This window comes from Suricata suricatta, chromosome 5 (genome assembly GCF_006229205.1).
Source record: "Suricata suricatta isolate VVHF042 chromosome 5, meerkat_22Aug2017_6uvM2_HiC, whole genome shotgun sequence".
NCBI lineage: Eukaryota > Metazoa > Chordata > Mammalia > Carnivora > Herpestidae > Suricata > Suricata suricatta.
In genome coordinates, this window is record NC_043704.1 from 148,323,358 (window position 1) to 148,351,087 (window position 27,730).

The window sequence follows — 27,730 nt, forward strand, 5'->3', positions numbered from 1 at the left end:
ACAACTCCATATATCTTTTACCCAGATTTAGTGATTATTTTACGATTTGATCCATTTTTGCCATTCTGTGTGTGTATCTGTATGTGATTGGAGCGAGAGTTAAGTAGGCGTGTTGTAGACTGGCTGCCGCTTTACCCCTAAACACTTCTGTGTTTATTTCCTCTGAGCAAGGGCTTTCTCTTACATCATCACAGTTACTCAGAATCAGGACGTTCGGCCTTGAAACCATGCTAGCTAGTATCTAATCCCTTGGTCCCTGCTCAGTGATCACCAGGCTGTTTTGTGGGGTCATTTTGTTTGAGAGATGGAGAGTGTGTACGCTCCCACATGAGTGGGGGAGGGGAAGAGACGAGAGGGAGGGAGGATCTTCAGCACACTCCATGCCTAGCCTGAGTTGAAATCAAGAGTCTGGGTGGCCTGGGTGGCTCAGTTAAGTGTCCGACTTTGGCTCATATCATGATCTCACGGTTGGTGGGTTCGAGCCCTACATCGGGCTCTGCTGGACAGCTCAGAGCTTGGAGCCTGCTTCAGATTCTGTGTCTCCCTCTTTCTCTGCCCCTCCCCTGCTCACACTGTCTCTCTTCTGTCTCTCCAAAAAAAAAAAAAAAAAAAAATTAGGTGTTTAAGGGACTGAGCCCACAGGCACCCCAAGTAAGTCCTGGGCCCTACACTGCAAAGCCCGTGCTCTGCTGTCAGTCCTCTCCCGTAAGCTGGAGCAGTTCCTCGCCCCCCTCTGTCCTGGCCGTCTTGCCACTTCTGTAGAGCACAGACAGGCCAGTTGTTCTTATGGGTCCACAGGGCCGGTGCTGGGCAGCGTGGTGCACTCTTGCCGGCTTCAAAACCTCCGCCCTCTGTCCCCACAGGTGGAGAAGATCCGCCAGGTCAAGGCCAAGTCCCTGTACCTGCAGGTGGAGAAGCTGCGGCAGAGCCTCAACAAGCTGGAGAGCACGGTCAGCGCCGTGCAGCAGGTCCTGGAGGAGGGCCGGGCGCTGGACGTCCTGCTGGCCCGGGACCGCATGCTGGCCCAGGTGCAGGAGCTGAAGACCGTGCGCGGCCTCCTGCAGCCCCAGGAGGATGACCGGGTCATGTTCACACCCCCAGACCAGGCCCTGTACCTCGCCATCAAGTCCTTCGGCTTCGTCAGCAGCGGGGCCTTTGCGCCGCTCACCAAGGCCACTGGCGACGGCCTCAAGCGGGCTCTGCAGGGCAAGGTGGCCTCCTTCACCGTGGTCGGCTATGACCACGACGGGGAGCCCCGCCTCTCTGGGGGCGACCTGATGTCGGCGGTGGTCCTGGGCCCGGACGGCAGCCTGTTCGGCGCCGAGGTGAGTGATCAGCAGAACGGAACCTACGTGGTGAGCTACCGGCCACAGTTGGAGGGCGAGCACCTGGTGTCGGTCACCGTATGCAATCAGCACATCGAGAACAGCCCCTTCAAGGTGCTGGTGAGGTCGGGCCGCAGCTGCTCGGGCATCGGGCTCCCGGGCCTGAGCTTCGGCAGCGAGGGCGACGGCGAGGGCAAGCTGTGCCGCCCGTGGGGCGTGAGCGTGGACAAGGAGGGCTACATCGTGGTGGCCGACCGCAGCAACAACCGCATCCAGGTGTTCGAGCCGTGCGGCGCCTTCCACCACAAGTTCGGCACCCTGGGCTCTCGGCCCGGGCAGTTCGACCGGCCGGCTGGCGTGGCCTGCGACGCCTCCCGCAGGATCGTGGTGGCCGACAAGGACAATCATCGCATCCAGGTCTTCACGTTCGAGGGCCAGTTCCTGCTCAAGTTCGGCGAGAAGGGAACCAAAAACGGGCAGTTCAACTACCCCTGGGACGTGGCGGTGAACCCAGAGGGCAAGATCCTGGTCTCCGACACTCGCAACCACCGTGTGCAGCTGTTCGGGCCCGACGGCGTCTTCCTGAACAAGTACGGCTTCGAGGGGGCTCTCTGGAAGCACTTTGATTCCCCCCGGGGCGTGGCCTTCAACCACGAGGGCCACCTGGTGGTGACCGACTTCAACAACCACCGGCTCCTGGTCATCCACCCCGACTGCCAGTCGGCGCGCTTCCTGGGCTCTGAGGGCACGGGCAACGGGCAGTTTCTGCGCCCCCAGGGCGTGGCCGTGGACCAGGAGGGGCGCATCATCGTGGCCGACTCCAGGAACCACCGGGTGCAGATGTTCGAGGCCAACGGCAGCTTCCTGTGCAAGTTCGGCGCCCAGGGCAGCGGCTTTGGGCAGATGGACCGCCCGTCCGGCATCGCCGTCACCCCCGACGGGATGATCGTGGTGGTGGACTTCGGCAACAATCGCATCCTCGTCTTCTAATCCCGCTCTCCAGGCTTCCGAGTGCGGCGTGTGCACGCAGCTCGCTCGCTCTCTCGCTCTCACTCTCTCTCTCTCTCTCTCCCCTTTTGAATTTCAAAGAAGAAACCGTCTCAGGGAAATTTTCTTTTTGTCTTTGTTTGAAGAGAACAAGAAGCGTACAGCATTGCTTACGTCCTACCTCATCTATATTTGTTTTACAGATGAATGTACTTCTCCTCTCTGCAGGGATTGAGCCTGTGACGTGATAATTTCTATCTACCTCATACATCTTACATTTCCTTCTGCAGGCGCTCTGCCCTCCTCCCCACCCTCACTCAGCGTACCCTCCAACCCTCCGTGGGACATGATCTGCACAAGCCTGGCGTCTCTGTGGCTGGGGGGGTGCACTGGATTGTGTGGTGAGGTGTGTTCTATAGATTGAGCCAAGGAAACCCGAAAAAACTAAGTAAAAAAAAAAACTATAAAATGTTGAAAAATAAGATTTCAAGTGCATAATAATAGAGTGTGTTTCTGGAGAATACTGTGTTTTGGGGATTAGATTGTATTGGTATTTTCTCAATCTTTCTTTTGTTTGATTGTCTTTTTTTTTTTTTTTTTTTTTAATGCTGCAACAGAGAACTTTGCTTTCTGTGTTCTCCTTGGATACTTCAGTGTGTTTATCCTGTTCAGCATCTTTTCTTCTAGAAAATGTGGCTGTGGCTTGCTAGCCAAGAAAAGCAGACTCTTCTCTCCATATTTTAGGGTATGTGATCTGTGCTTCTTTTAAGGGATGGTGGTGGCTACAGGTGTGTGTGTGTGTTTGTGAGGATCTTACACCACCATCCAAAGAAACGTTTCTTTTCACGCCTTGGTTTCTAAAAAAAAAAAAAAAAGGATAGATGTAGCTTAGGAGCCTTGATTGCAAGTATTCTCAGAAGTTAAGTATTCTTAGTTGGCTATTGGTTATGAAGTTTAGTGGAAGGAAAAAGGAGAAAATCAACCTCGTTCTCAGAAAGAGGGCATCCGACCCGTGAACTTGAGTGCAGGTGGGCCAGGTTGGTCCGCAGAGAGCACGGGAAAGAAACAGGCTCCCCCTGAACTCTGAGGGAGGGTTGGAGGTCAGTCCCCGACCCTGGCTTGAATGTCGTCCTGTTAATGCTAGGTGTTTCTTGTCCTCAGAAGAGTAAGCAAAGGAATGAACTTGTACTTTTAAAAGCACAATTTTTGTCCTGCTTGGGAAGTTCAGGGAAACGGAATGTTGGAACGTCACAGGGGAAGAGCCCAGGTCACTTGTGCAGAGCCCTCTGCTCCTGAGCCTCACAGCGGGACCTCGTGGTGAACTCGAACCCCCCCCCCCCCCCCCCCAAGGCCTTTGAATGTAACGGATTTGTAAACCAAATTGCCCTCACCCCACGATGTAGGATGTAATACCTTTTGTGAAACTCTCTCTCTTGGTACCAAAGAATGAACATTTGAGCCAGGCTCCGGGTGTAGAGCCGTGGGCCGGCGTCTGTCACTTTACAGGGTTGGGTCCTTGCACTCTGGACTCAGGTGCAGGGCCCTGTGCGTCTCTGGGCATTATCCGTCTCTCACATGGAAAGTAGGTATGGCCGGTGTTGTGCTTGTGAGGACCTGCATGGACCCCTGGTCCCCCCCAAAGCCCAGAGAGGCACACCCCAGGAGAAGCCGGTGCCCCCCCGAGAGGACAGGGCTTACAGGGACACCCCTTGTGGATCTGAAGGACGACCAGGGCAGTGTCTGTTCCTATTTGTAAGAGAAATGCCCCTTGCGATGTGGACGATTTTTAAATGAACGGAATGAGCTAACACGCCTCGTTCCCAGAGGAAGAGGAGGCGCCGGGGACAGCGTAGCAAAGCCAATCTGTTGCATTCCCATCCGGCCCTCCTGGACATGCACCACATTCGGGGATCCAGCGTCTTCCCCGTTGCTTTAGTGCTAGGGTTTCTGAATGACCGAAATGGGGAACACTCCCTGCATCAAGGAGAGCCGCATGCAGTTAAGGACCAACAACTTGGAGAGTAGCGCCCGATGGCTGCCTTCCAGCTCTGGGGGCGGGGGCGGGGGGGAGGGCAGGCGTCAGGAAATCCCGTTTTGGCAAATCACCTTTTTGAAGCATCTGATCTTCAGTCGTTCCCCAGATCCTGTTCAGTTGCCTTTTTATTTACTCCTCAGTTCTACGTCCTTTGGTAAAGAGTTTGTAGGATTAAATATTTTTTTTTTTTAATTTTGGAATAACTTGGTGCTGATCTTCCTCCCTATCCACCCAACAACCCAGCCTTTAAACACCAAAGACAACCGGTTTTAAGTGCTCGTGAAGCTTGATTTGAAGAAATCTTGGAAATTCTTAGAAATGTTCCTGGAAACCTGGGATGAGTTACTTCAGGTAGTCACTGCCTCTGATTCTCCCATCTGTGCTCTGATCTGCCCTTCCCAGGGCCCCTGGGGCGGGCGGGGCCCGAATGAGGAAGTCCCTTGGTGAATAGCGGTGCCACAAAACTGCTGAGTCCGAATTTCCCTGAATTGGGTCACAAAGCCAGGGGTGCCGCGCGGGACCAAAATGACCAGGTCTTGGTTAATAGACGGGCCAGTTTGCAGGCTCAAAGCTAGCAGGTCCTCCCCCGGAATGAGTTTGCAGGTGTGGGGTGCTGACAACACCCCCGCCCCCCAGCCCGTCTCCTTACCTCCCTGCACCCAAAACCGGGCACCACTGCCATTTGAGAACCATGGTCACACGTGGGGAGCCTTTGTTTTTAAAACACTGGCCGTCTGTGGCTGCCCATGACTGACTCCTGCCCTCCAGGGGCTGGTGCGAAGCACTTTGGAGTGTGTTTGTCGTGTGAGGTGGAGTGCTCCAGATCAAAGAGGAGAAGAGCCAGCGTGTGGAACTCCAGTGTCAGTGAGGCAATTGAAAATGAGGGTTTTTAACTGGATACCTCCTGGCCCTTATGAGGTGATGCTAGGGTAGGTAGGAATGGGGTCGAGGAGTCTTGAACTTGAACACGGTGAAAAGATGTCGGCATGGGAGGAAGGAGTGTAAACCGTGCCTGATGAGTAAACGTGCTGTTCAGACAATAATCCCCATGTTTTCTCCCGTCGGGGCAGGGTGGCTGGGGCGGAAGGTCCGTGTGTGCGTGTGGAGTTCGGACTGGTTTCGGGTGTGTATGTGTGGGTAGTGAGGTGGTAAAGGAAATCTCAGTAACCCGTGGCTGACAGCTACTTGGTCACAAGAAGCAGTGCTGTCTCGGGGCCCTGTGCTGTCGGGTGGCCGACAAGGTGGCCCGTGAGGCCATGGAGCCCAGTGCCCCCAGGCGGTACCCAAGGGCACCGTAAATCTAAGTTATGTGTTGGGCCAAAAGTTGCCAGAGTTAAGGCACTTTGTGATGGAGTTCTAAGAGAATGGCTGGAGGTTGGCTCATTCTGTCTTGTTCTAGCTACGCCAAAGCTTAATGATTTCAGGAGGGAAGTCTTTTCAGGCTCAAAGCAGCAGAGTACTGTTTGTGAACCGGTACTGTCTTCCTCTTTGGGAGATAGTGAAAGCTATGCCAAAGTTTGTAGGCTTGTGTCTCTGTTGAAAAACAAAAATCCGATGGTGCCAAAAAGTCCTCTAGGGTATTTATTTAAGACCTCGCTCTCCTTGACTGTCCAGCAGTCCAGGGCTGTATAAAAGTCAGACCCTTGTACTCTGTGTGATGCTCTCCAAAGGCTCGCTCTGGCTTCCTGCAGGCCAGCGGCGCAGGACATCCACCATTCCGCCCCACTGTTCGCTTGTGTTTAGTTTCTACCTCTCTTTTGGCGAAAGTCACCTACCTCATGTTAGCATCTAATGGGTCTCTGAAAAGCATAGTGTTAATCTGTGGGGGTGGGGGGGTGAGTGGGAAGCTACCTTTAGAAGGGAATGTTTTCCTAAATCCAGAACTGAGTTCTCCCAGGAGAAATGTGTGATTGACCTTGAAAAAGAAAACCTTGCAACCAAATATTCCTGTACTCAGGCAAATGCAGTCCTGAATCCCAAGCATGACTTCCGATTCTGGCCTTCCCGCCCACTAGCAGTTATGCACACCGTTACCTTGTTGCTCAGTATTAGAAACTACTGGCTCACCTGACCTATTTGAGGATTTAATTGCAAATAAAGGCCTTTAGGTCTCTTTTTCTCTTCAAGAGAAAAATATTTTATCTGTATTTTGAATGTCTGCAAATCTACCCTTTTAGGAGCAATTCTAAGGAGCTAGTTGTTGGAAACCTCAAATATTTGAAGGGAACAAGAATCCTTTAGACTTCGTGATTGTGTGTGTACCTTTCCTGGACCTCACGGGGTCCTTGTCACCTTGACATCGCAGCAATGAACAGTGACCGGGTGAAGTGTGTTACTCTTCTTGTTTTGTGTTTATTTTTTTTTCCGACCAAAGGTGACATGTTGGCGGGTTCTTTTCCTTTGTTCCTTTTTTTTTTTTTTTTTTAAATTAAATACTTGATGAAGTTGAAGCACATTACCACGATATACTGTATGGCCTCTCCAGCTCTCTTCTTCCCCTAGTTAATTTTTGTTTTGGTCGGAAGAGGGTCCTGAGACCACTGTAATTATTGTGAATTGGGTTCAGACATGTCACGGTGAAGAAATACTCAGCGATGTCTACTTTTACCCCTGATCTTACGGGTTAACAAGCCAGCCTGGTGGGGCGTGTTCTCCATCATCGTCTAACCAGCAATGGTTCTAAAAGTTTTGTGGCTCCACATGGTCTTAGACCTCCTTTTAATGATTGTATTCACTTCCAAGCTCAGGTAGTGTCTCTCTCACGGCCCTGTCACGGAGCACACGGACCGAACGTTGACGCGTGTAGCGAAGTGTTTACTTTCTCGGCCCAGCTCTGTGATGGCTCTTTATGTTTCTTAGCAGTCTGTAGTGGTTTTTCTGCAGAGGAAGACTTCACGTTTCTGGGATGTTCTCATTTCTAGGGTGGTAAGGTTTCTTTCCTTCCCCCTCCCCTCCCCATTCTTTTCCCTTAAAATCAATGCAGGTGAGAGGGTGGGTGGTGGGTAAGGGACATTGTTTTTAAACTAGCATGTTAGTTATCATGGGGTGGGTGGGAGGGTAGTTTTTTTGATTTTTTTTTTTTGTTTGTTTTTAAATAAATCTTGCTTAATACTGTCCATTAGCTGTCATGCCTGGTCAGCAAAATAATTAAGTGTAGAACACAGGACTTTGTGTTGGGTTGTTTTGTGAAAAAGGTCAAGTGCAGAATTGGAGAAATTAACATGGGCGTGTCGCCACATGTTATAAACCTTGTAAGTTTTTTGGGGTCTAAGGCAGACCTGATGCGAGGGACATGCACCCCCAGAATCACCCCCCAGGTCTCAGAAACCATCCTGCAACGGGCATGGCAGTGGCGGTGCAGATCCCAGCAGTTAAGCGAAGAAAGGGGAAGCAAAGGTTTCCCCCCAGACCTTTAAAGGGGTTTTTATTTTTTGTTTTTGTTTTTGTTTTCATTCGGGGTTGGTTTTCCTACCCTCTGAATTTTTACTTTTAAATCTTAGAGGTTACCCTGCAGCTGCAGGCATGACAGGCAATGAGCAGGGGAAGAACCAATGGGAAAGTGTTCGAAAACTTGTGTGTTAGCTAACAAGGCTTCTGAATGTATCGCTGTGGTCCTCAGAGAAGGCTGGAGAAGGTAGCAAGGAGATGCTGTGTCAGCTACGACGGCCTTAAAACAAAGTTGGTGTCTCTTTGGACTTTAAAATTGTTCCTATGCAGCTTATTTTATTTTTGTTTAATCAAATAAACAGGAGGGTTTTTCCATGGATATCTGTGTCCGTGTGATCCTTGAATCCAGAATAAATACGGGCGTGTGGATTGGCGCTCCAGGGAAAGGAGATCTGCCAGGCGGGTGGCCCAGGGCTGCAGTCTCACCAGATTGGGTCCAGGCAGGGCTTTCAAAACAGGTGGTCCTGGCATTGGTCTTAAAGAGCGGGAATGGGAGGGAGCCCAGATGATCTCATTCCTGGACTTGTGCAGCCCCGGGGCTGAGGAGCAGATGTCCTGAGAGAGGGATAGGGATAAGTGTTTTTTCCCAGTGGCCCCAGTTCCCCCCGGGGGTGGGGGGTGGGGTGGGAATGCAGCCTCGGGGGCTAAGCTTGGCCTGAGGAAGAAGTGGGATCATACATGCCAGGTAGATAGAGACAGCTCGCTTGGAGACTTCATGTTTCACTGGGACTAAGTGCTCACCCGTTTCCTGAGCCTCTGCAGACAGCCTCGGCTTGACCTTTGGGTGGACTTGAGGAGGCTTCCTCCTGCCTTGTGTCCCTTTCCTCTGTGAGGAGAGTTCCCAGGGCTCTTACTACGGATGGGACTCCCTTGTTCAAGTTCCTGCCGCGGGGAACCTCTGCTCCTCCTCCTCCACTTGGCCCCGTGTCAGCAGGTGTCAGCTAGGTGGCTCAGTTGAGTGTCCCACTTCAGCTCAGGTCATAACATCACGGCGTGGGAGTTCGAGCTCCGTGTCAGGTTCTGCTTGTCAGATCCTCAGTTCCCCCACCCTGACCTCTGCCCTTCCCGCATGTTCTTTCTGTTTCAAATACAAACATTTAAAAATATAAAATAGCGGGGGTTTGCCCCAGTGACACCATCCTCAACACACCCTGAGGAGCAGCTTTCCTGGAGACTAGATGGAAACAAGGTCACAGACTGAGTCCCCGCCACCCTTCCCGGTTTCCTTTTCCGCGTCCCTCACTTCTGTCCCTTTATCTTGAGCTGAACACAGGGGAGACACTCTCAGATGTAAAATTTTGGATGGGTGCACTTTTTTAAAAATGTTTTTTATTTATTTTTGAGAGACAGCACAGTCGGGAGAGTCTGAGAGAGAGGAAGGTACCGAAGCAGGCTCCAGGCCCTGAGCTGTCAGCACAGAGCCTGACGTGGGGCTTGAACCCATCAACCGTGAGGTCATGACCTGAGCCTAAGCTGGATGCCACTTAACCGACTGAGCCACCCAGGTGCCCCTCTCTCTCTTTTTTTTTTTTTTTTTTTTAAGGAAAGGAATCTCCTCAAGAGGAAGGTCGTGTAGACCTCTGAAAGATCTAGGAAAAGTTGCTGGTAAAATGAGGCAGGACCCATTTCGAGGGAAACCCAGAGAAGGAAAGCACTAGAACAAATCACCTCATCTCTAGCGCCCCAGCGCTTTTGGTCTCTCAACACTGAGTGAGGTGAGCTTGGAGGGACTCAGTCCTCCTGGTGGTGACCACACTTCTTTACAGGCAGCTGGCCCCTGGGGCAGCCCTTCTGGAAGGTCGCTGGAGGCGCAGGCATGGCTGCTGAGATTGTAAAGTGGCACAGACACCTGGCAGTTCTCAGCGTGAAGCGGGACCCAGCAACGCCACTGGTACGGACACGTCCGAGAGCACAGACCACCTGTCCGCACAGAAACTAGTGCGGGAGTGGTGATAGTCCTGTTCTCACTTCACAGTAGCCAGAAAGTGGAAACAAGCCGAATAGGTCTCCAAATGTATGGTCTCACAATGGAATATTATTGTCATAAAAAAGGTGAAGTGCTGATACAGGTTATTAGGCGGGTGAGCCCTGAAGGTGTGAGAGAAGCCAGCTAGACATCATTCCACCGACATGCAATGGCCAAAGCAGGCAAATAGATGACAGAGACAAAGCAGGTTCTAGTTGTGGGTGCTGGGAGGTTGGGGGGAATTGACAGTGATCAGTATGGGGGTTTTTTAAGACACTTAAAAAAATTTTTTTTGTCTTGTCTTTTTTCTTTAGGTTATTTTTGAGAGAGCATGAGTGGGGTGGGGTGGGGTTGGGGGGACAGAGGTTCCAAAGTGGCTTCCATGCCCAATAGCAGTGAGCTCAGACCCTTGAGCCGCAAAGATCACAACCTGAGCAGAAGTCCGACAACGGACTGAGCCACCCAAGCGCCTCTTAAAGCTTTTACTGTTAACTAATCTCTACACCCACATGGGGCTTGAACCCACGATCCCAAGATCAAAAGTCACATGCTCTGCAGAATGAGCCAGCCGGGCGCCCCTGTGAAACATTTTTTAAATGAGTGGAAGGTACAGATTTCCTATATCCCCACCCCAGCTCCTCCCCCCACCCATGTACATAGCCTTCCTACATTATCAACATCTACTGGGGATGGGGGAAGTGTTCTGGAATTAGAAAATCATGATGGTTTTCTAACAAAGTAGGTGACTTTTATGATACACTCATCTTAATATGAAAAGGCACAAGCAACAGGTGAAGTCAGTACATCTGACTACATAGAAAACTTAAGGGAAAAGTTCAGCTGTCTTTTCTGGCCTCCTTGTGTGGAGAGCTCTGGGTGGATAGTTGTGCCCCGCAGGCTGTGAGCAGCAGTGACAGACACAGCGCCTCTTGCTGGCTAAAGTATTTCCTTGCGGAGCTCTGGCCCCTCTCCATGGCCACAGGCAATATTGTAGTGAAAGGCAGCCAGGACCTGGGAGGGAGACCCGCCCCGGGGCAGGACACACGGACAACCAGGATGTGCTTGTGATCAAAGGGTGTAGTTATTTTTTTTTAATTTTTTAAAATGTTTTATTTATTTTTGATACTGAGAGAGACAGAGCATGAGAGGGGGAGGGGCAGAGAGAAGGAGACACAGAACTGGAAGCAGGCTCCAGGCTCTGAGCTGATAGCCAGCTCAGAGCCTGACCGGGGCTCGAACCCACGAACGTGAGATCTGACCTGAGCCGAAGTCGGAGGCTTAACCGACTGAGCCACCCAGGCGCCCCTTTTTAAAAAATTTTTAATGTTTATTTTTGGGAGAGAGAGAGAGACAGAGTGCACATGGGACAGAGGCAGAGAGAGGGAGACACAGAATCCCAAGCAGGCTTCAGGCTCCGAGCTGCCAGCACAGAGCCCGATGTGGGGCTCGAACTCACAAATCACGAGATCGTGACCTGAGCCGCAGTCGGATGCTTCACCGACTGAGTCGCCCCAGTGACCCAGTTATTTTTTTTTTAATATTAACCTGCTCAATGAGCAGTATCAAAAAGTGGGGGGAAAAAGACCCGAGGAAAGGCATATAACTAACAAAGCACTGGTTTCCAGAATAAAGAACTACCAACCAATTAGGAAACATAAATTGGGAAAACTTCGGAAACATAATTTTTATTTGTTATTATTTTATTCAAGTTTTATTTAACCGTGCTCTCCACCCAACATGGGGTTCAGATCCAAGAGACCCCAAGACCAATAGTTGCGTGCTCTTCCAACTAAGCCAGCCAAGTGTCCCAACATAACCTCATTGTTACAAGCTGGTAAAGGATGTGGCTAAATAACTTACAGGACTCAGCTATACTAGACGTCTGGGGAACACCAACTCGAGCAACAATAGGGTACAGTTGATGCCCATCAACTTGATAAAAATGTAAGTCCAATTCCAGAAGGTGTTGGTGAACCTAGGCACTGCCCACAGCTGGTGGGGGTATAGCCCCTTCCCAGGGGGATTTGTCAGTTTCTTGTAAAGCTGAAGGTGGGGTGGGCACTTAGGTTCAGTCATGTCACCTTCAGGGATAGGCTGTACAGAGATTCTAGGGCATCGGGACCTACAGAGCGACCCTGTTCCTTGGATTACGTCACAGCAAGTAGCATGTCAATGGAGGGAGAGAAGTGTTAATTTCACCTATTTAGTCAACGGAAGTCGAAATGAATGGCTCGGAGCTGCATTGACACATCTAAAAACCCTAAAATTGAGTGAAAAGAGCAAATTCCAGAACGACTTTATAAGAAGCCTCTTACATAATTGAATAAAGCACCAAACAATGCTAGATAGTTGCTACTGATTTGGTTTTTGTTCTGGGAGCAGTAAGTGGCTCGGTTGGGGGTTTTGCTAGTTTTTGTCAACACTCACAGAAATGTACACTAAAAAGAGTTACATTTATTGGATGTATCAAATGTTAATAAGTGGCACTGTTGCCTAGGAGACCTGGAGTTCCCTTCTGAGCCAGCAGAAGTGTGCACTATGCATGTAGGGAGAGAGTTGTCACAGGCAAGCAAAACCCAGACTTTCAACGTGTCTGAGGAAAAGGGCGTGCAGGAGGGTGAGGTGGAAGACAATTTCTATTTCTAGAAATACGAAGTTCTGTCATCATTCCTATCTTTCTGTCTTGTTATGTTTTATGAACAAGTCGGAATCTTTCCATTGAGTTGAAAGTGATTCCTAGAAGTGGGCTGGCTGAGTCCCACCTTCCTTGCCGTGCGCTTTGTTGTTCTGGCTCTCCCGTCCTCCTGTTTCCTTCCTTTCATACTTCCTTCAGCTTGATTAAGGATCTTAAAAATTGTTCTTTTTCATCCCATTACCTTTACAGCTATACATTCCTTCTCGTACTCCTGCAGTGGGTCTAGTGACAAGCTTGCGGAGGCTGAACCCTGTACAACTTTCAAGGATCAAAGTTATGAATACCACGGGTGTAAATGTGGATATGTAGAAAGAGAAAAGGAGTCACAAATAAGTATAACTTTTAAAATGGGGAAGAATACCACAATTATCACAAAATTAAAGGGAGGGGCACCTGGGTGGCTCAGTCAGTTGAGCGTCCGACTTCAGCTCAGGGCATGATCTCACGCTTCGTGAGTTTGAGCCCCGCATCGGGCTCTGTGCTGACAGTGCAGAGCTCACTTCAGATCTTCTGTCTCCCTCTCTTAGCCCCTCCCTGCGCACTCTCTCTCTCAAAAATAAATAAACATCAAAAAAAAAGAAACAAAATTTAATGAAAACATTTAACTGCCAACCCATCTCCAGTGATACTTTCCTCCCATACATTAAAAAAAATTTTTTTTTATTTTTGAGAGACAGAGACAGTGCAAGCAGGGGAGGGTCAGAGAGAGGGGGAGACACAGAATCTGAAGCAGGCTCCAGGCTCTGAGCTAGCTGTCAGCACAGAGCCCGATGTGAGGCTCAAACTCACCAACTGTGAGATCATGACCTGACCCGAAGCCGGAGGCTTAACCGACTGAGCCACCTAGGTGCCCGCCTCCCATACATTTTTGACCTCAAACCATTCAAATGCCTCTTCGTCGGGCAACAATATTTTATCATCTCATGTTACTCAGAGAATAGGGAACAGGGAAAAGAAAAACTCTCTGGAAGGGTTGATGTAAATTTATTTTTTATTATTGATCATTTAGGAACACTTCTTTCAGCTTCCTAGCCCATTCTGGTGAATGCCCCTGTACCTTGTTCAGAGTGTTAGGGGTGGGTAGGCTGGGGGGTGTGGGGGAGCGCGGGCCCTGGTCGAAGGCACGCAGTCGGGACCCCGCCCTGGGGTTCCAGATGAGGGGCGGTAACTCCGAGGCGGTGTTGGAGCGGGAGGTGAGCAGTCCGCAGAGAGCCAGCTGCGTGCGGGGCTTGCTGAGGCCGCTGTGCTGGCCCCTCTGCGCGAGGCTGACCTTCCCGAAGGAGACAGAAGACGGGCCTCATCAGCTTCCTGCTGGAACTGCCCCTGTAAGTGATCAATTCTGCCTTTCTGTCTTTTTCTTTCTTCTTCCTTCCTACCTGCTTGCCTTTCCTTCCTTCCTCCCTCCCTCCCTTCCTTCCTTCCTTCTTCTCTGATAGACCTCATTACTGCCTCTGGTAAATAATCATTTCTTCCTTCCTTCCTTCCTTCCTTCCTTCCTTCCTTCCTTCCTTCCTTCCTTCCTTCCTTCCTTCCTTCCTTCCTTCCCTTCCCTTCCCTTCCCTTCCCTTCCTTCCTTTTTAAAAATAATTTTTATGTCTTTATTTTATTTTGAAAGAGGGAGAGGCAGAAAGCGAGCAAGGGAGGGGCAGAGAGAGAGGGAGACACAGGATCTGAACAGGCTCCAGGCTCTGAGCTGTCAGCACAGAGCCCGACGCGGGGCTTGAACCCACAGACTGTGAGATCGTGATCTGAGCCGAAGTCAGACGCCCAACTGACTGAGCTACCCAGGCGCCCCCCGTTTTTTTTTAATGTTTATTTTAGAGAGAGAGAGAGAGAGGGAGAGGGAGAGGCAAGAGAGAGAGGAAGACTAAGTATCGCCGCAGGCTCTGGGCTGTCAGTGCAGAGCCTGATGCGGGGCTTGAACCGCACCTACCATGAGATCATAACCCACGCTGAAGTTGGAAGCTTAACTGACTGAACCACCCAGGTGCCCCTCTTTCTTTCTTTCTTTCTTTCCGATAGACCTCATTAGCTTCATGGTAAAACTGCCTCTTGTAAAGGATCCATTTCTTCTTCCTTCCTCCCTCCCTTCTTCCCTTTTTAGTGAGTTCTGTGCCCAACGTGGGGCTTGAATTCATCATCCTGAGATCAAGAGTCGAATGCTCTCCTGACTGAGCCAGCCAGATGCCCCTTTTGGGATTTTTTAAAAAACCTATCTTCCAGTTCTCAAAATCTCTCTTAAGTTGTGTCAACACCGCTCTTAAGCTCATATATTGAGTTCTTAATTTTTAGTTTTTATATTTTTCAGTTGAAATTTTAATCCGCTAGGTCTTTTTGTTATTAAAAAAACATAACATTAAATTACCATCTTTTAAAAAATTTTTAGCATTTATTTATTTTTGAGAGAGACAGAGTGTGAGTGGGGGAGGGGCGTGAAGCCCAGAATCTGGAGATGAGGGTCACCTGCGGTACCAGCTGAGCCAGCCAGGTGCCGCTACGTCCACACTGTCATACCTGATCTCTCGAACTTTTATGTCTTGTAACACTGAAACGCTCTGTCCATTAAGTGCTGATTCCCCCGCTCCCCTCCCCCAGCTCTCGGTAACCACCTTTCCACTTTCTGTTTCCACGATGTTGACTACTTAAGATACTTAATATGAGTGAGATCATTCAGTATTTGTCTTTTCGTGACAGGCTTGTTTCATTTAGTATAATGTCCTGGAGGCTTACATGTAGCACGGGACAGGATTCCCTTCTTTTTTATGGCGATGTAGTATTTCACAGTATGTATCTACCACATTTTCTTTAATTATTTTAAATGTTTTCTTTCTTTCTTTCTTTATTTATTTTTGAGAGAGACATCGTGAGCAGAGGAGGGGCAGAGAGAGAGGGAGACACAGAATCTGAAGCAGGCTCCAGGCTCTGAGCTGTCAGCAGAGACCCTGACGCAGGGCTCGAACCCACGAACCATGAGATCATGACCTGAGCCGAAGTTGGAGGCTTAACTGACTGAGCCACCCAGGCGCTCCTAAGTTTTCTTAAATAAAACTCTTGGGACACCTGGGTAGCTCAGTCTCTGAGCTGTTTTCTTAGTCTTTTTTGACAAACAGAGACGGAGCATGAGTCTTCTTTTTATTTTTTTCTTGAGAGGGAGAGAGAGCACACACAAGCAGGGGAGGGGCAGAGAGAGAATCCCAAGCAGGACATGGGACTCACATGCAGTGTGGAGCCTGATGCAGAGCTCGATCTCAAGACCATGAGATCATGACGTTAGCTGAAATCAAGAGACAAAACACCTAACTGCCTGAGCCACCCAGACGCCACACAAATAGTCTTTAAATATGAACATTTTCATTGATAAAGAAGACACAGGCAAATAAGCACTCGTATACTTGTGAGAGGCCTAGGGGAGTCTATTTATAGGAAAATTTCAGAATATGTATTGAAAGCCAGAAAATGTACCATTTGACTCAAGAAGTCTACTTCAAAGTAATTTTTCTTTTGGACTGAATCAGAGCTAATCATTAAGATTAAAGAAACGTCATGGCAGAATTATTCTTATTACTTTACCTGAGGGCAGGGGAGAGGGGCAGAGGGAGAGAGAGAGTCCCAAGCAGACTCCACATGCGGCACGGAGCCCAACACAGAGCTGGATCCCACAGCTCCATCCCAGGACCCTGGGATCGTAATGTGAGTCGAAATCAAGAGTCAGACACGCAACCGAGCCACCCAGGCGTCCCACAGCACTATTGAAACATTTTTATTGAGAGGCGCCTGGGTGGCTCAGTCGGTTAAGCCTCCGACTCCGGCTCAGGTCAGATCTCACGTTCGTGGGTTCGAGCCCCGCGTCGGGCTCTGTGCTGACAGCTAGCTCAGAGCCTGGAGCCTGCTTCCGGTTCTGTGTCTCTTTCTCTGCCCCTCCCCCTCTCATGCTCTGTCTCTCTCTGTATCAAAAATAAATAAAACATTAAAAAAATTTTTTAAAAAAAGAAACATTTTTATTGAAAAATGATTAAAAATCTAAAGGCCAGGCCAAGTAATATAAGAATGAATCAATGAATTATGGAACACCGACAACATAGAATGTTACAGTCTTTAAGCTGCTGGTTTGGAAGTGCTCTTAACATGAGAACCTTCTCCCAGGTACGACAGAACAATAAGTATATTCTTATCCTATGTATATAGTCTGATTCTAATTTCGTATCCTGTTTACGTACATATAACCTCAGACTCAAATAATTTTATATATTATATACATTTACCTATTATATGAAACTAAATGATAATTTTGTATATTATAGCTGATTTTCTTTTTTAAAGCTTCTTTTTTAAAATTTTTTAACATGTATTCATTTTTGAGAGAGAGAGAGAGAGAGAGAGAGAGAGAGAGAGTGACAGAGCATGAATAAGGGAGGAGCAGATAGGCACAGAATTCAAATCAGGCTCCAGGCTCTGAGCTGTCAGCACAGAATCCGAAGCGGGGCTCGAACTCATAAACTGTGAAATCATGACCTGAGCTGAAGTTGGCTGTTTAACCAACTGAGCCACCCAGGCACCCCTCTAAAACTTGTTTTTAGAGGGGTGCCTGGGTGGCTCATTCGGTATCAGGATTTTTAGTTCCAGTGGAAGATTTACCATGAGCCTATAAAGCTCACTGTGTGGCAAAACCCCTGCAACTTGCATGGGCTCCTCGGAAGGCCTGGGAAGGACTTTAGTATTAAAGGATTAAGTATGCCTTTCACACAGATATAAAGTAAACACGGTCAAGAGTTCATTTTAAGCATAAGAGGGAACTAGGCTAGCTGTTATATCTAACTCAAAGGAATAAACAAAGAAGATTTACAGATCTTTTACAAGATCTGATTTATAGATCAGAAATGCTGAAATGAAGGTATAAAAGGAGACAAGGCTTCCCGCGCTTGGGCAGAATTTGTTTGCATTTCAACATAGAATAATTATCTTGCATTGCTATCAGTTGTCTACAATTTAGAGTTGTTAGGGGCACCTGATGGCTCAGTCGGTTAAGTCTGACTGGGGCTCAGGTCATGATCTCGGAGTTTGTGAGTTCGAGCCCCGCGTCCAGCGCTGTGCTGACATCTCAGAGCCTGGAGCCTGCTTCAGATTCTGTCTCCTTCTCTCCCTGCGCCTCCCTGCTCATGCTCTGTTTCTCTCTCTCAAAAATAAATGAATAAATGTTAAAATTAAAAAAAATTTAGAGTTGTTAAGTCAGGATCAGTTAATGCAGATGTGTTATAAGCAATAGTTTTCTATCTCCAGTGCAGCGGCAGACACATAACACGATCATATTGAATAAAACAGACAACAGATACCTAACTGCACTTGGTCAAGGCTGCGCTCTTCACACTTGGAGTCTGTCCATCTCATGTCAGAAGCTCAGGGGTGGCCGTGGAGATTTTGGGGTGTCCAACTAAGGGAATACTGAGGCAAGAATATACCTAGACTGGATTTAACAGGATATATTTATGTGGTTCCCTCAACTTCTGAGTGTAATGAAGTCACTGCTAACTTTCGTGGTAGAATGACTTCTGGCAATAGTCTCACGCCCCTACCCTGCAACAGAGGTGCCGGCCCCACGCAGAGTTCCGGACACCCCAAGGAATCATCAGCAATCAATTCGCCACCGACGGTCACCAACGTTAAGTAATATTTAAGATTAATTACTGGATCCTTGGATCTTACTCCCTCAAACCAAAGAAGCGTGATCCAGGTTTCTTCCTATTTGACCAAATTTGACAAATCTCAAGTATTTGCACTACACGTTATAAGGTGTAATGAATCGCTTCCCGGCCTTTTGGCTAAGATCAATTGTAGTATCTGTTCTTATCAGTTTAATAAGGTATAATGAGCTGTGGTGCTCAAAGAAATTTTTAAAAAATTTTTTTTATGTCTTTTATTTATTTTTGAGAGACAGAGAGAGACAGCACGAGCAGGGGAGGGTCAGAGAGAGAAGGAGACACAGAATCCGAAGCAGGCTCCAGGCTCTGAGCCAGCTGTCAGCACAGAGCCCGACGCGGGGCTCGAACCCACGAACCTTGAGATCATGACCTGAGCCGAAGCCGGCTGCTCAACCGACTGAACCACCCAGGCGCCCCATCAAAGAAATTTTTTTAAACTGTCAGTAATGAGGGCGCCTGGGTGACTCAGTTGGTTAAGTGTCCAACCTCAACACAGGTCATGATCTCCCAGTTTGTGAGCTGGAGCCCCACGTCTGGCTCTGTGCCGACAGCTCAGAGCCAGGGGCCTGCTTCCAATACTGTGTTTCCCTCTCTCTCTGCCCCTCCCCTGCTCATGCTCTTTCTCTCAAAAATAAATAAATGTAAAACACAAGTTTTAATACATTAAAAAAATAAAAAAGAAGCAAGAATGAGCAAAATTATCTTGCTTACAACATCCTAAACACCTTACATAGATTTGTTCATTCGCTTTCCAACTTCATAACAGAGTGTTTACTTCATGCTGGACCCTCGGGGCACTGGGAATAGGGTGGTGAATGAGCCCAAACGGGTAGGCGATGGAAACAAATTAAAACAAATAAATCAATAAATAAGCTAACTTAAGCTAATGATAAATGCTTATAAAAATTGAAAAAGGAAATACAGGAAACTGCAGCCAATATTAGGATATTAGACCACTGATGAACTAATGCGTGAACAACATGGCCGCCGAGCCTGTGGGCGGAGAGTGTGGCAATGGAAGTGTCCGGGCAGGCACGAGGATGCCACTCACAGAGGCCAGCTGGCGGGAAAGAGATGGGTCCAGTGTTACAACACGGTGAGTTTGGTGGTGACACATTCCTGCAAAATTGACAAATGCGACAATGAACGTTGAGGTTCCTAGTCACATACACAGACACACGCACATCCGGCACATTCTCATTTTCGAGAATGAAAATGCTTAAAGCAAAAGAGAAAGGAACCCAAATAGGAGGGAGTGGCTCTTCAAAATCAGAGGGCGCCATGTGGCCTGTGTCCCATCTGGGCAGACTGGTGCACGCTGGGCCACACACCCGCCATTCCCACGTCTCCTCCTCTGAGGTGGGCTTCTGCCTACCTCCTGGTCTGCCTCACTTTAGGAAAACCTGTCCCGGAGGGACACCGCCTCAGAGAGTTCGTTGTGGTTTTGTGGAGGGTGTAGCTGCTGAGATCCCGACAGAGCCTGTTTCTCAGGGCCTCCGCTGGAATCGGCGGAGAACCTGGACGTGCCGCGGCCTGCTCGCCCCCTTGCACGAGGTGCATGGGACCGTGTGTTCTGGGCGGATCCTCACCCTCTCCCTCCTTGCTCCCACGACAGACTCGAACCTTGTGGGCACATTCCTAAACTGAGCTCCCAAACCGATGGGAAGATCTCAGCCCAGCCTAGAGGCCCGTCCTGCCCCTGTTCTTACAAAGCCCTGTTCCCGGGCCCGCCCCTCCTCTGAGCCAGTGACTCATCCGGCAGAAGGGGGTCCATGCTGCTGTTGAAATCCCACGGCGGTGTGGTTTCTCCCCACCCAGGGCACAGTGCAAGAAATTAAAAAGTCCGGATTCAGGGATAGCACAGGTCAGAGAAAATACTCTGTCTTCTGCAGCAAGCATGGCGCGTATTACTATACACAGAACTCAGGACGCTATCCATGAGAGCCACTTTAAAGCGTGTTGGGAACGCTTGACTGTGAAAGTTGCCAAGATCAGCCTCAATCACTGAAATCAAAGTTGACATCTTTTGAGTGAAACACAAGGAAATTACCCCACCCAAGACAGCCGAGTGGTTGTGAGGCCACCTGTCCCAGCAGGCCCCAGAAGGGCGTGGCCGAACAGAAAGTTCATTCACATCACAGAACCCACCAGGCTTAAATGTGAGAATACCCCGAAGCCAAAACAACGTGTCTGTATGACTGTGGACTAAAAAGGTCACGTTCGCATTTCTCAATGTCGCTGGACGTATCTGTTCCCAAACCCAGCTCCAAACTCCACATGTCTTCCTCTTCACCAAAGGGCTACCTTCTCAACCCCCTCATTTCTTCCAGAAGCGCCCGCGTTCCTGTACTAGCCGAGGCACAGAGGGTCAAGAGTAAATGGAAATCACAACCCTGCCTTAAAAAAATAAAGCACAGTCTTGTTGGGGAAAAAAAAGATCAACGCTGGAAACAGTGAGTTAATTGGGAAGACTATAATTGGTTTTCAATGGTTCTAGATGATGCCGAACCAAAACTAACCACCTCCTAAATATGAAGAATTGGAAAGAATGAGCCAGCACACTTGCAGGTGGGAACACGGCTGCTGTTCACATAAGACACTGCTTATAGGTCAGGCACGGACTCAGTCCCCAGACGGCCTGGACAGAGTCCAAGCTGTAGCATTTGTGTGAGGGGAGGGCACTGTGACAGAGTCAGGAAAGCCCATCCCTATCAAGATGCCAGCAGCACTTTTCACAGAACCAGAACAATTCCAAAATTTGTATGGAGCTACAGCAAACCCCAAAGAGTCAAAACAATCTTGAAAAAGAAAAACAAAAATGGAGGTATTACAATTCCAAAAATAGACACGTAGATCAACAGAGTAGAATAAAGAGCCCAGAAATAAGTAATTATATGGTCAACTAATCTTGGACAAAGATGGCAAGAATATGCAATGGGAAAAAGTCTCTTCAGCAAAGGGTGTCGGGAGAACGGGGCCACTTTCTTATCCCTTACACAAACATAAACTCAAGATGGATGAAGGACCTAAGTATGATATCTCAAAGCACAGAAATCCTGGGAGGGAGCACAGGTAGTAATTTCTCTGACATGAGCTGTAGCAACATTTTTCTAGATGTATCTCCTAAGGGAAACAAAGGCAATATTAAACTATTGGGACTATACTTCTGCACAGCGAAGGAAACCGTCAACAAAACTGAAAGACAACCTCTAAATGGGAGAAGATATGTGCAAATGACATATCTGATTAAGAGTTAGTATCTAGGGGTCCATGGATTGATCAGTTAGTTAAGTGTCTGACTTTGACTCTGGTCAGGATCCCACAGTTCATGAGTTTGAGCCCCACGTCAGGCTCTGTGCTGACAACTTGGAGCCTGGAGACTGCTTTGGATTCTGTCTCCTTCTCTCTCTGCCCCCCACCCCTCTGCCTGCTCTCTCTCTCTCTCAAAAAAATAAATAATAAATATTTTAAAAATTTTAAGTTAGTATCCAAAATATATAAAGAACTTATAACACGCAACATCAAGAAACCCCCAAGTAATCTAATTTAAATATGGGCAGAAGACATGAGTAGCCATTTCTCCAAAGAAGATATCCGGATGACCAACAGATAAATGAGAAAATGCTCCACATCACTCATCAGGAAATGCAGATCAAAACCACAAGGAGATATCACCTCACACCTGTCAGAATGGCTACAATCAAAAACACAAGAAACAACAAGTGTTGGTGAGGATGTGGAGAAAAAGGAATCCTTGTGCCCTGTTGGTGGGAGTGCAAACTGGTGCAGCCGCTGTGAAAAACAATATGAGGTTTGTTAAAAAATTAAAAATAGAACTACCATATGATCCAGTAATCACACTACTGGGTATTTACCCAGAGAATACAAAAACACTAATTTGAAAGAATACATGACCCCTATGTTTACAGCAGCGTTATTTACAATAGCCAAATCACGGAAGCAGCCCAAGTGTCCATAGAATAATGAATGGATGAAAGAAATGTGATATAGGGGTGCCTGGCTGGCTCCGACAGTGGAAGATGTGACTCTTGATCTCACGGTCATGAGTTTGAACTCTATGTGGGGTGTAGAGGTTACTTAAGTAATAAAAACATAAAAAAAGAGGTGATATATACATAAAATGGAATGTTACTCAGTGATAAAAAAGAATGAATCTTGCATTTGCAGTAACTTGGATAGATCTAGAGAGTATAATGCTAAGCAAAATAAATTAGAGAAAGGCACATACCATATAATTTAATTCGTATGTGGAATTCAAGAAACAAAATAAACAAACAAAGGAAAGAAAGAGAGACAAACAAGAAACAGACTCTTAACTATAGAGAACCTCTATAGGTAACTATAGAGGTTACCAGGGGGGACGTAGGAGGACGGGGTGAAATAGGTGATGGGGATTAAAGAGTACATTTAGGGGCGCCTGGATGACTCAGTCAGTTAAGCGTCTGACTTTGGCTCAGGTCACGATCTCACAGTGAGTTCTAGCCTCACATCAGGCTCTGTGCTGACAGCTCGGAGCCTGGAGCCTGCTTCGGATTCTGTGTCTCCCCCCTCTCTCTGTCCCTCCCATGCTCATTCTCTGTCTCTCAATAATAAATAAATGTTAAAATTAAAAAAAAAATAGAGTACATTTATCATGATGAGCACTGGGTATATTTCACACCTGAACCTAATAGAATGAAAAAAGGATATAGAAGGTCCATAAGGAGAAAACGAAGCCCATAAATTTATGTACAAAAATACAACAGTATATTTTTTATAGGAGGCATAACCATGAGGAGAAGATCCCTTTGTGGAAATGGCCCAGAGAAGGCCTCAGGGAGATGGAAATTCAGTGAAACAGGAAATTAGGCTTCAAGAAAGATAATCTTATTTGATGCCTCTTTATAATCAAGAAATAACATGCTTTTTTTTTTTTTTTTTTTTTTTTTTGAGAAAGAGTGAGCTGGGGAGGGGCAGAGGGAGAAGGAGAAGAGAATTTCAAGTACGCTCCACACCCAGGCGGAGGCCAACACAGGGCTCAACCTTGAGATCGTGACCTGAGCCAAAATCGAGTCGATGCTTAACTGATTGAGCCAGCCAGGGCCCTGACATACTTTTAAAATTACTTTACTAATTTCTATAATAAAGATGTTCGAAGGGCGCCTGGCTGGCTCAGTCAGTAGAGCATGTGGCTCTCAAGGTTGTGAGTTCAAGTCCCATGCTGGGTGTAGAGATTATTTAAAAATAATATCTTAAAAAATGTGTGACTTTTCACTGTTAATGATATGGCACTTTGTGCATTTTATGGGGAGCAAATGGCCTATGTTAAAGAGTGAGGCAAAGACGAGAGGCCACTTTTCTGAGCTGCACAGGCAAAACTCAAGGCCATCCCATACCTGGGCACTGTAATCTCTACTTCAGCCCACTGGGCCCCTGGCATCTCACCTGTGTTGCTCTTGTATTTATTTTGGCCAGTGCGATATAATGGGAAGAAACTTCGACATTTTTTCTTTCCATATTGTGTATGTCTGAATTTACTGCTATTTGTTTGGTGATCAGTGTGCATATACCATAAATAATTTGTATATGATTCTTTTTTTTTCATTTTGACAGTTTTTATTTCATGTCGTATGTAAGATTACTTTATTCCTGCATCTTCTCCAGTGTTGCTTTCTTGTATTTGCCCTTTTCCTTTCCTACTTGGCGAGATTTGGCTTTGCGTTCGAGGATCTTTTTGCGTCTTTGTCCAGTTTTAGTCTAGTAATAACCACCTTGCTGGGGTGGATGCCCACGTGGACCGTGGTGCCGTTTGCCTTCTCTCGCTGTACCCGTTCAATGTAGATGACATATTTCTTCCTGTAGACCTGTACTGCTTTGCCAATTTGCTGACCTTTGTAGTGTCCCCGCACAACCTGTACTTTGTTGTCCTTCCAGATGGGCATGGAACGAATGTACTTCTGCCGCAGCTCTTTGGAAAGAGGGGACGACATAATCTTCCTGCAAATGTGGGAAGGGGCGTTGAAGTGCCTTTTGCGGTACTTGCTCCGGTCAGAGGTCACAAACGGATTGAACTTCATGATGGCCTCTCTGCAGCTCCAGTGATGGCCGAAAAAGGACTGTATATGATTTGTAACATAAGTACAGGCTTCTAATGTCATGTTAATACAATTTTTCTGTAAAGCATTATTCTAACCACCTTCCAATTAAAATTTAGAGGGAATTTTCCCCCCAAAATGAAAATCTCAAGTCCTTGTACATTAAAATATTGGTAAGTTTTGGGTCTTTTAGGGAGAACTTCAGAATTTGATGATATAACCAGTAAGAAAGTGAATAGGGAAAACAAGACTGCCCGGTATCAAAGAGAATGTCATAGGTTCACAACTCCTATGGGCAAAACCAAGGCCAAATAAAGAGTTTTTGTTTATTAAAATTTTTTAACGTTTATTCATTTTTAAGAGCTATCCACCAAAAAGAAAAAAGACTATTCACCAACTTGTTAGACCAATTTGGTTTTTTTTCTTCCACCACATTAAGCTGCTCAGACTCCGGTGACAGATGAGTAGAGTTAAATTGACCAGGGTTGGGGTTCTCCCAAGTAGGAGGGTTTAGGAACAGAGAGGAGAAGGAGTTGATGATTCCTGGAGAGAACGCTAGTGATGAGGCCACAGCATCGTCATGACGTGGAAGGAAGGCAAAGAAACAAGGAGGGTTACGGGCAGTGAGAGGCAATCTGCTCTCTCCTCCAGCCATCCAGTAGCTCCCAAGGAAAGCAGGGTTAAAGAAAGAAGGTGGCCCCCACCCCTGCTGTTGTGATGAAGCAGGAGGCCAAGAAAGTAGTCAGTCCTCATGTTTAGGAAAAGGACCAAGAATTTTAGCATCGGACAGGACATCCAGCCCAAGATGGCCCCGCTACATCCGGCTGCTGAAGCAAAGCGCTATTCTCTATAAATGTCTAAAAGTGCTTCCGATGACCAACCAGTTCACCCAGGCCTTAGACGCCCCCAAACAGCTACTCGACTGCCTCAGCTGGCCCACAGATACAGACCAGAGACAAAGCAAGAGGAGACGCAGAGACTGGTGGCCAGGGCTTTGACGAAAGCTACCAGCAAAGGGGATGTCCCTGCTAAGAGGCTGCTGGTCCTTTGCGCTGGAGTCACTACTGTCACCACCTCAGTGGAAAACAAGAAGGCTCAGCTGGTGGTCATCACACACGATGTGAATCCCATCGAACTGGTTGTCTTCCTGGCTGCCGTGTGTCCCCTGCTGCATCACCAAGGGGAAGGCCGGGCTGGGACATCTGGTCCACGGGAGACCTGTCCTTCACACAGCTTACCTCGGAAGACAAAGGCGCTCTGGCTGAGCCGATGGAAGCCATCAGGACCAAGTCCAGTGAGAGATATGATGAGGTCCCCCATCCCTGGGAAGGCAGCGTGCTGGGTCCAAAGTTGGTGGCTCGCAACGCCAAGCTGGAAAAGGCAAAGGCTGAAGAACTGGCCACCAAACTGGGCTGAGTGGACACTGTGGAATTTTCTGTACATAAAAGTAATAAGTTCTCTTTAAAAAAAATGGTGCACAGAAGAGCTATTGAGATGATTGGTAGGAAAGAACAAAGTGGTTTTTGGAGAACATGATGCTTGAAATGGACATGCGGGAGGTGGCAAAGTTAATAATGACCAGGTGACATGCAGGAAGGATTGTTGAAAATGAGGTTGAAGAGCTGGGTCCAAGGTGCTGGAGTGAACAGCAGGGTTCCCGTCTGAGAAGCCTGACGGAGAGTAATGTCAGGAGAGTGAGGCTTCAGCCAGGTGAAGGGTCCTCAGTGAATGAAGGGATTGGCAGATTGTGGGTAGATGGGACTTCAATCCAGAGGTGACAGAGTCTGACGGGCTAAGCTGCAGAGGAGATGGTCTTTAGAGGGAGGACAGAGACATGATTGTGGGAAGGAGAAATCGGCAGCAGAAGGCCATCTTTTTCTCCTCTAAGTCCATTAGAGCCGGGAGTGCTTGAAAAAGAGCTGCCACTCTAGAGAAGATGAAAGTCTGTCCTGAGGGGGCAGCTGGATTTTAGCATTTGGTACTTAGTATGTGGAAAGTGACGGAAACACTGAGACAAATGGTAGGGGACACAGGTCGAGTGGCAGAAGGTGTTCCTGATGAAAGGTTATGAGGTCAAGGATGCACAGTGGAAGTGCTTGGGAAGGCTGGGCTTTTTTCCAAGGTTGAGCTGCCCACCAAGCCCTGTTCTGCCCTTTCAGAGACAAGAAGACTCCGGGCCCAGAGGGGAAACTGCCAGAGAACTTGTCCCTTTCTCAGTCACAGGTTCTGAGTCTGGGATAAAGCCTGAAGGGGGTCTTCTTGTTCAGCTCTACCTGCTGAAGGGCCTTCCTTCCTGCCGGAACCCTTCTGGTAAGGGGACCTCACCCCCATTTTCTTGATGCTACGGAACAGTTCCCGGGAGCGGCCACCGGCTGGGTTCAGTCCTGCCAATGCCATCTTGAGCTGCCCCAAATCTGGAAGTGCCTCCTCCCAAAGGAGCCTTTAGGTGACATTTGCCATCAATGCCCCCTCCCCTCCTCAGCCCCTGAACTCCCACTCTTCAGGGTAGCGAAGTGAGAAGAGTCAGTTAGGTTTAGCTGACTCTTTACAGTTAAATCTGTCCAACAACTCTGATGGAGGCTTTTCCATCTTCCTCCCTTCTGCGGACGAGGAAACTGACGGCAGAGAGGTTCATTCCCTTCCCTGAGGTCACACAGCACAGTGGTTGTGGAGCCTGGCTGTGAATGAAGCGTGGCCTCGGCCTCCAAAGCCCTTGCAGGTCGTTTCTGTGCAATCCTGCCTCCACTTTCTGGCTGTGTGACGAACTCCTAGTCTGATGAGGGAGGGCCCAAGGCACAGCGCTGTCTCAATGCACGATGACTACAGCTCAGATGCTCCCAGGCTGGTGGAAACTTAGAGGAGAAGGTGGCACTAAGTTGGCCTTTGAATGAAGAACTGAGGTCAAATGGGAAGGAAAGCAAGAAGGCATTAACGGCGGAAGGAATAGTGGGAGTTCAGGCTGGGCATTTCCGGAGTTCTCAGCGATGAGCCAGGACAGGGCACAAGGGTGAGACCTGTAGAGATTCCCGTGGCTCTGGCCCCAAATGAACTCCCAAGACTTTCTTCCTTTTTTTGGCCTTCACTGTCCACAGGGCCCGAGCCCTAGATAGGTCACCCCCACTCGGCTCCCGCAGCAGGTGGAAGGATGCCCCCCACGCCCCAGCGCTGCTTCATAGCTCACTTGGCTCTGATTGGCTGAGAGACCTCCAGGCCAGCCACTCAGATGCGGCCGTCAGTTCTTCCTTGCCTCTGATTGGCTGTGCTAAGCACATGCTCAGACGCGCTCCTCTTGAGACTTGAGGGCTGGGGCGGCCATTAACCGCCCACGGCCGCCATGTTCGTTTTTAGGCTGTTTGGGTCCTGGCAGGTAACTGGGTTGGGGAGCAGCGGGTGACCCAGGATTTGGGGAAGGGGAGGACCTGCCTTAAGCACTGAAAGGTGGGAGAACAGCCCTGCTGGGGGCCAGCTGCTGAGTGACGTGGCC

The 27,730-nt window shown here is 48.2% G+C and overlaps 1 protein-coding gene, 1 long non-coding RNA gene and 2 pseudogenes across 2 annotated transcripts in view; 3 read left to right on the forward strand and 1 right to left on the reverse strand.

Moving 5' to 3' along the window:
* TRIM71 (tripartite motif containing 71) overlaps nt 1-2,315 on the forward strand; it is a gene marked incomplete at its 5' end in the record, with an annotated part of 55,250 nt that extends 52,935 nt beyond the window's left edge. Inside the window, one exon of the mRNA XM_029938778.1 lies at nt 864-2,315. Coding sequence (XP_029794638.1) covers nt 864-2,315 — 1,452 coding nt within the window. The remainder of the gene's footprint in view (nt 1-863) is intronic.
* Nucleotides 2,316-18,251: 15,936 nt separating this feature from the next.
* Nucleotides 18,252-18,459, forward strand: LOC115293125 (annotated as a pseudogene).
* Nucleotides 18,460-23,748: 5,289 nt separating this feature from the next.
* On the reverse strand, nt 23,749-25,074 carry LOC115292910 (annotated as a pseudogene).
* Nucleotides 25,075-27,534: 2,460 nt separating this feature from the next.
* The window catches only part of LOC115292911, a 4,462-nt gene continuing 4,266 nt past the window's right edge, over nt 27,535-27,730 (forward strand). The window contains exon 1 of the long non-coding RNA XR_003909226.1: nt 27,535-27,613. This is a non-coding gene — a long non-coding RNA (uncharacterized LOC115292911). The remainder of the gene's footprint in view (nt 27,614-27,730) is intronic.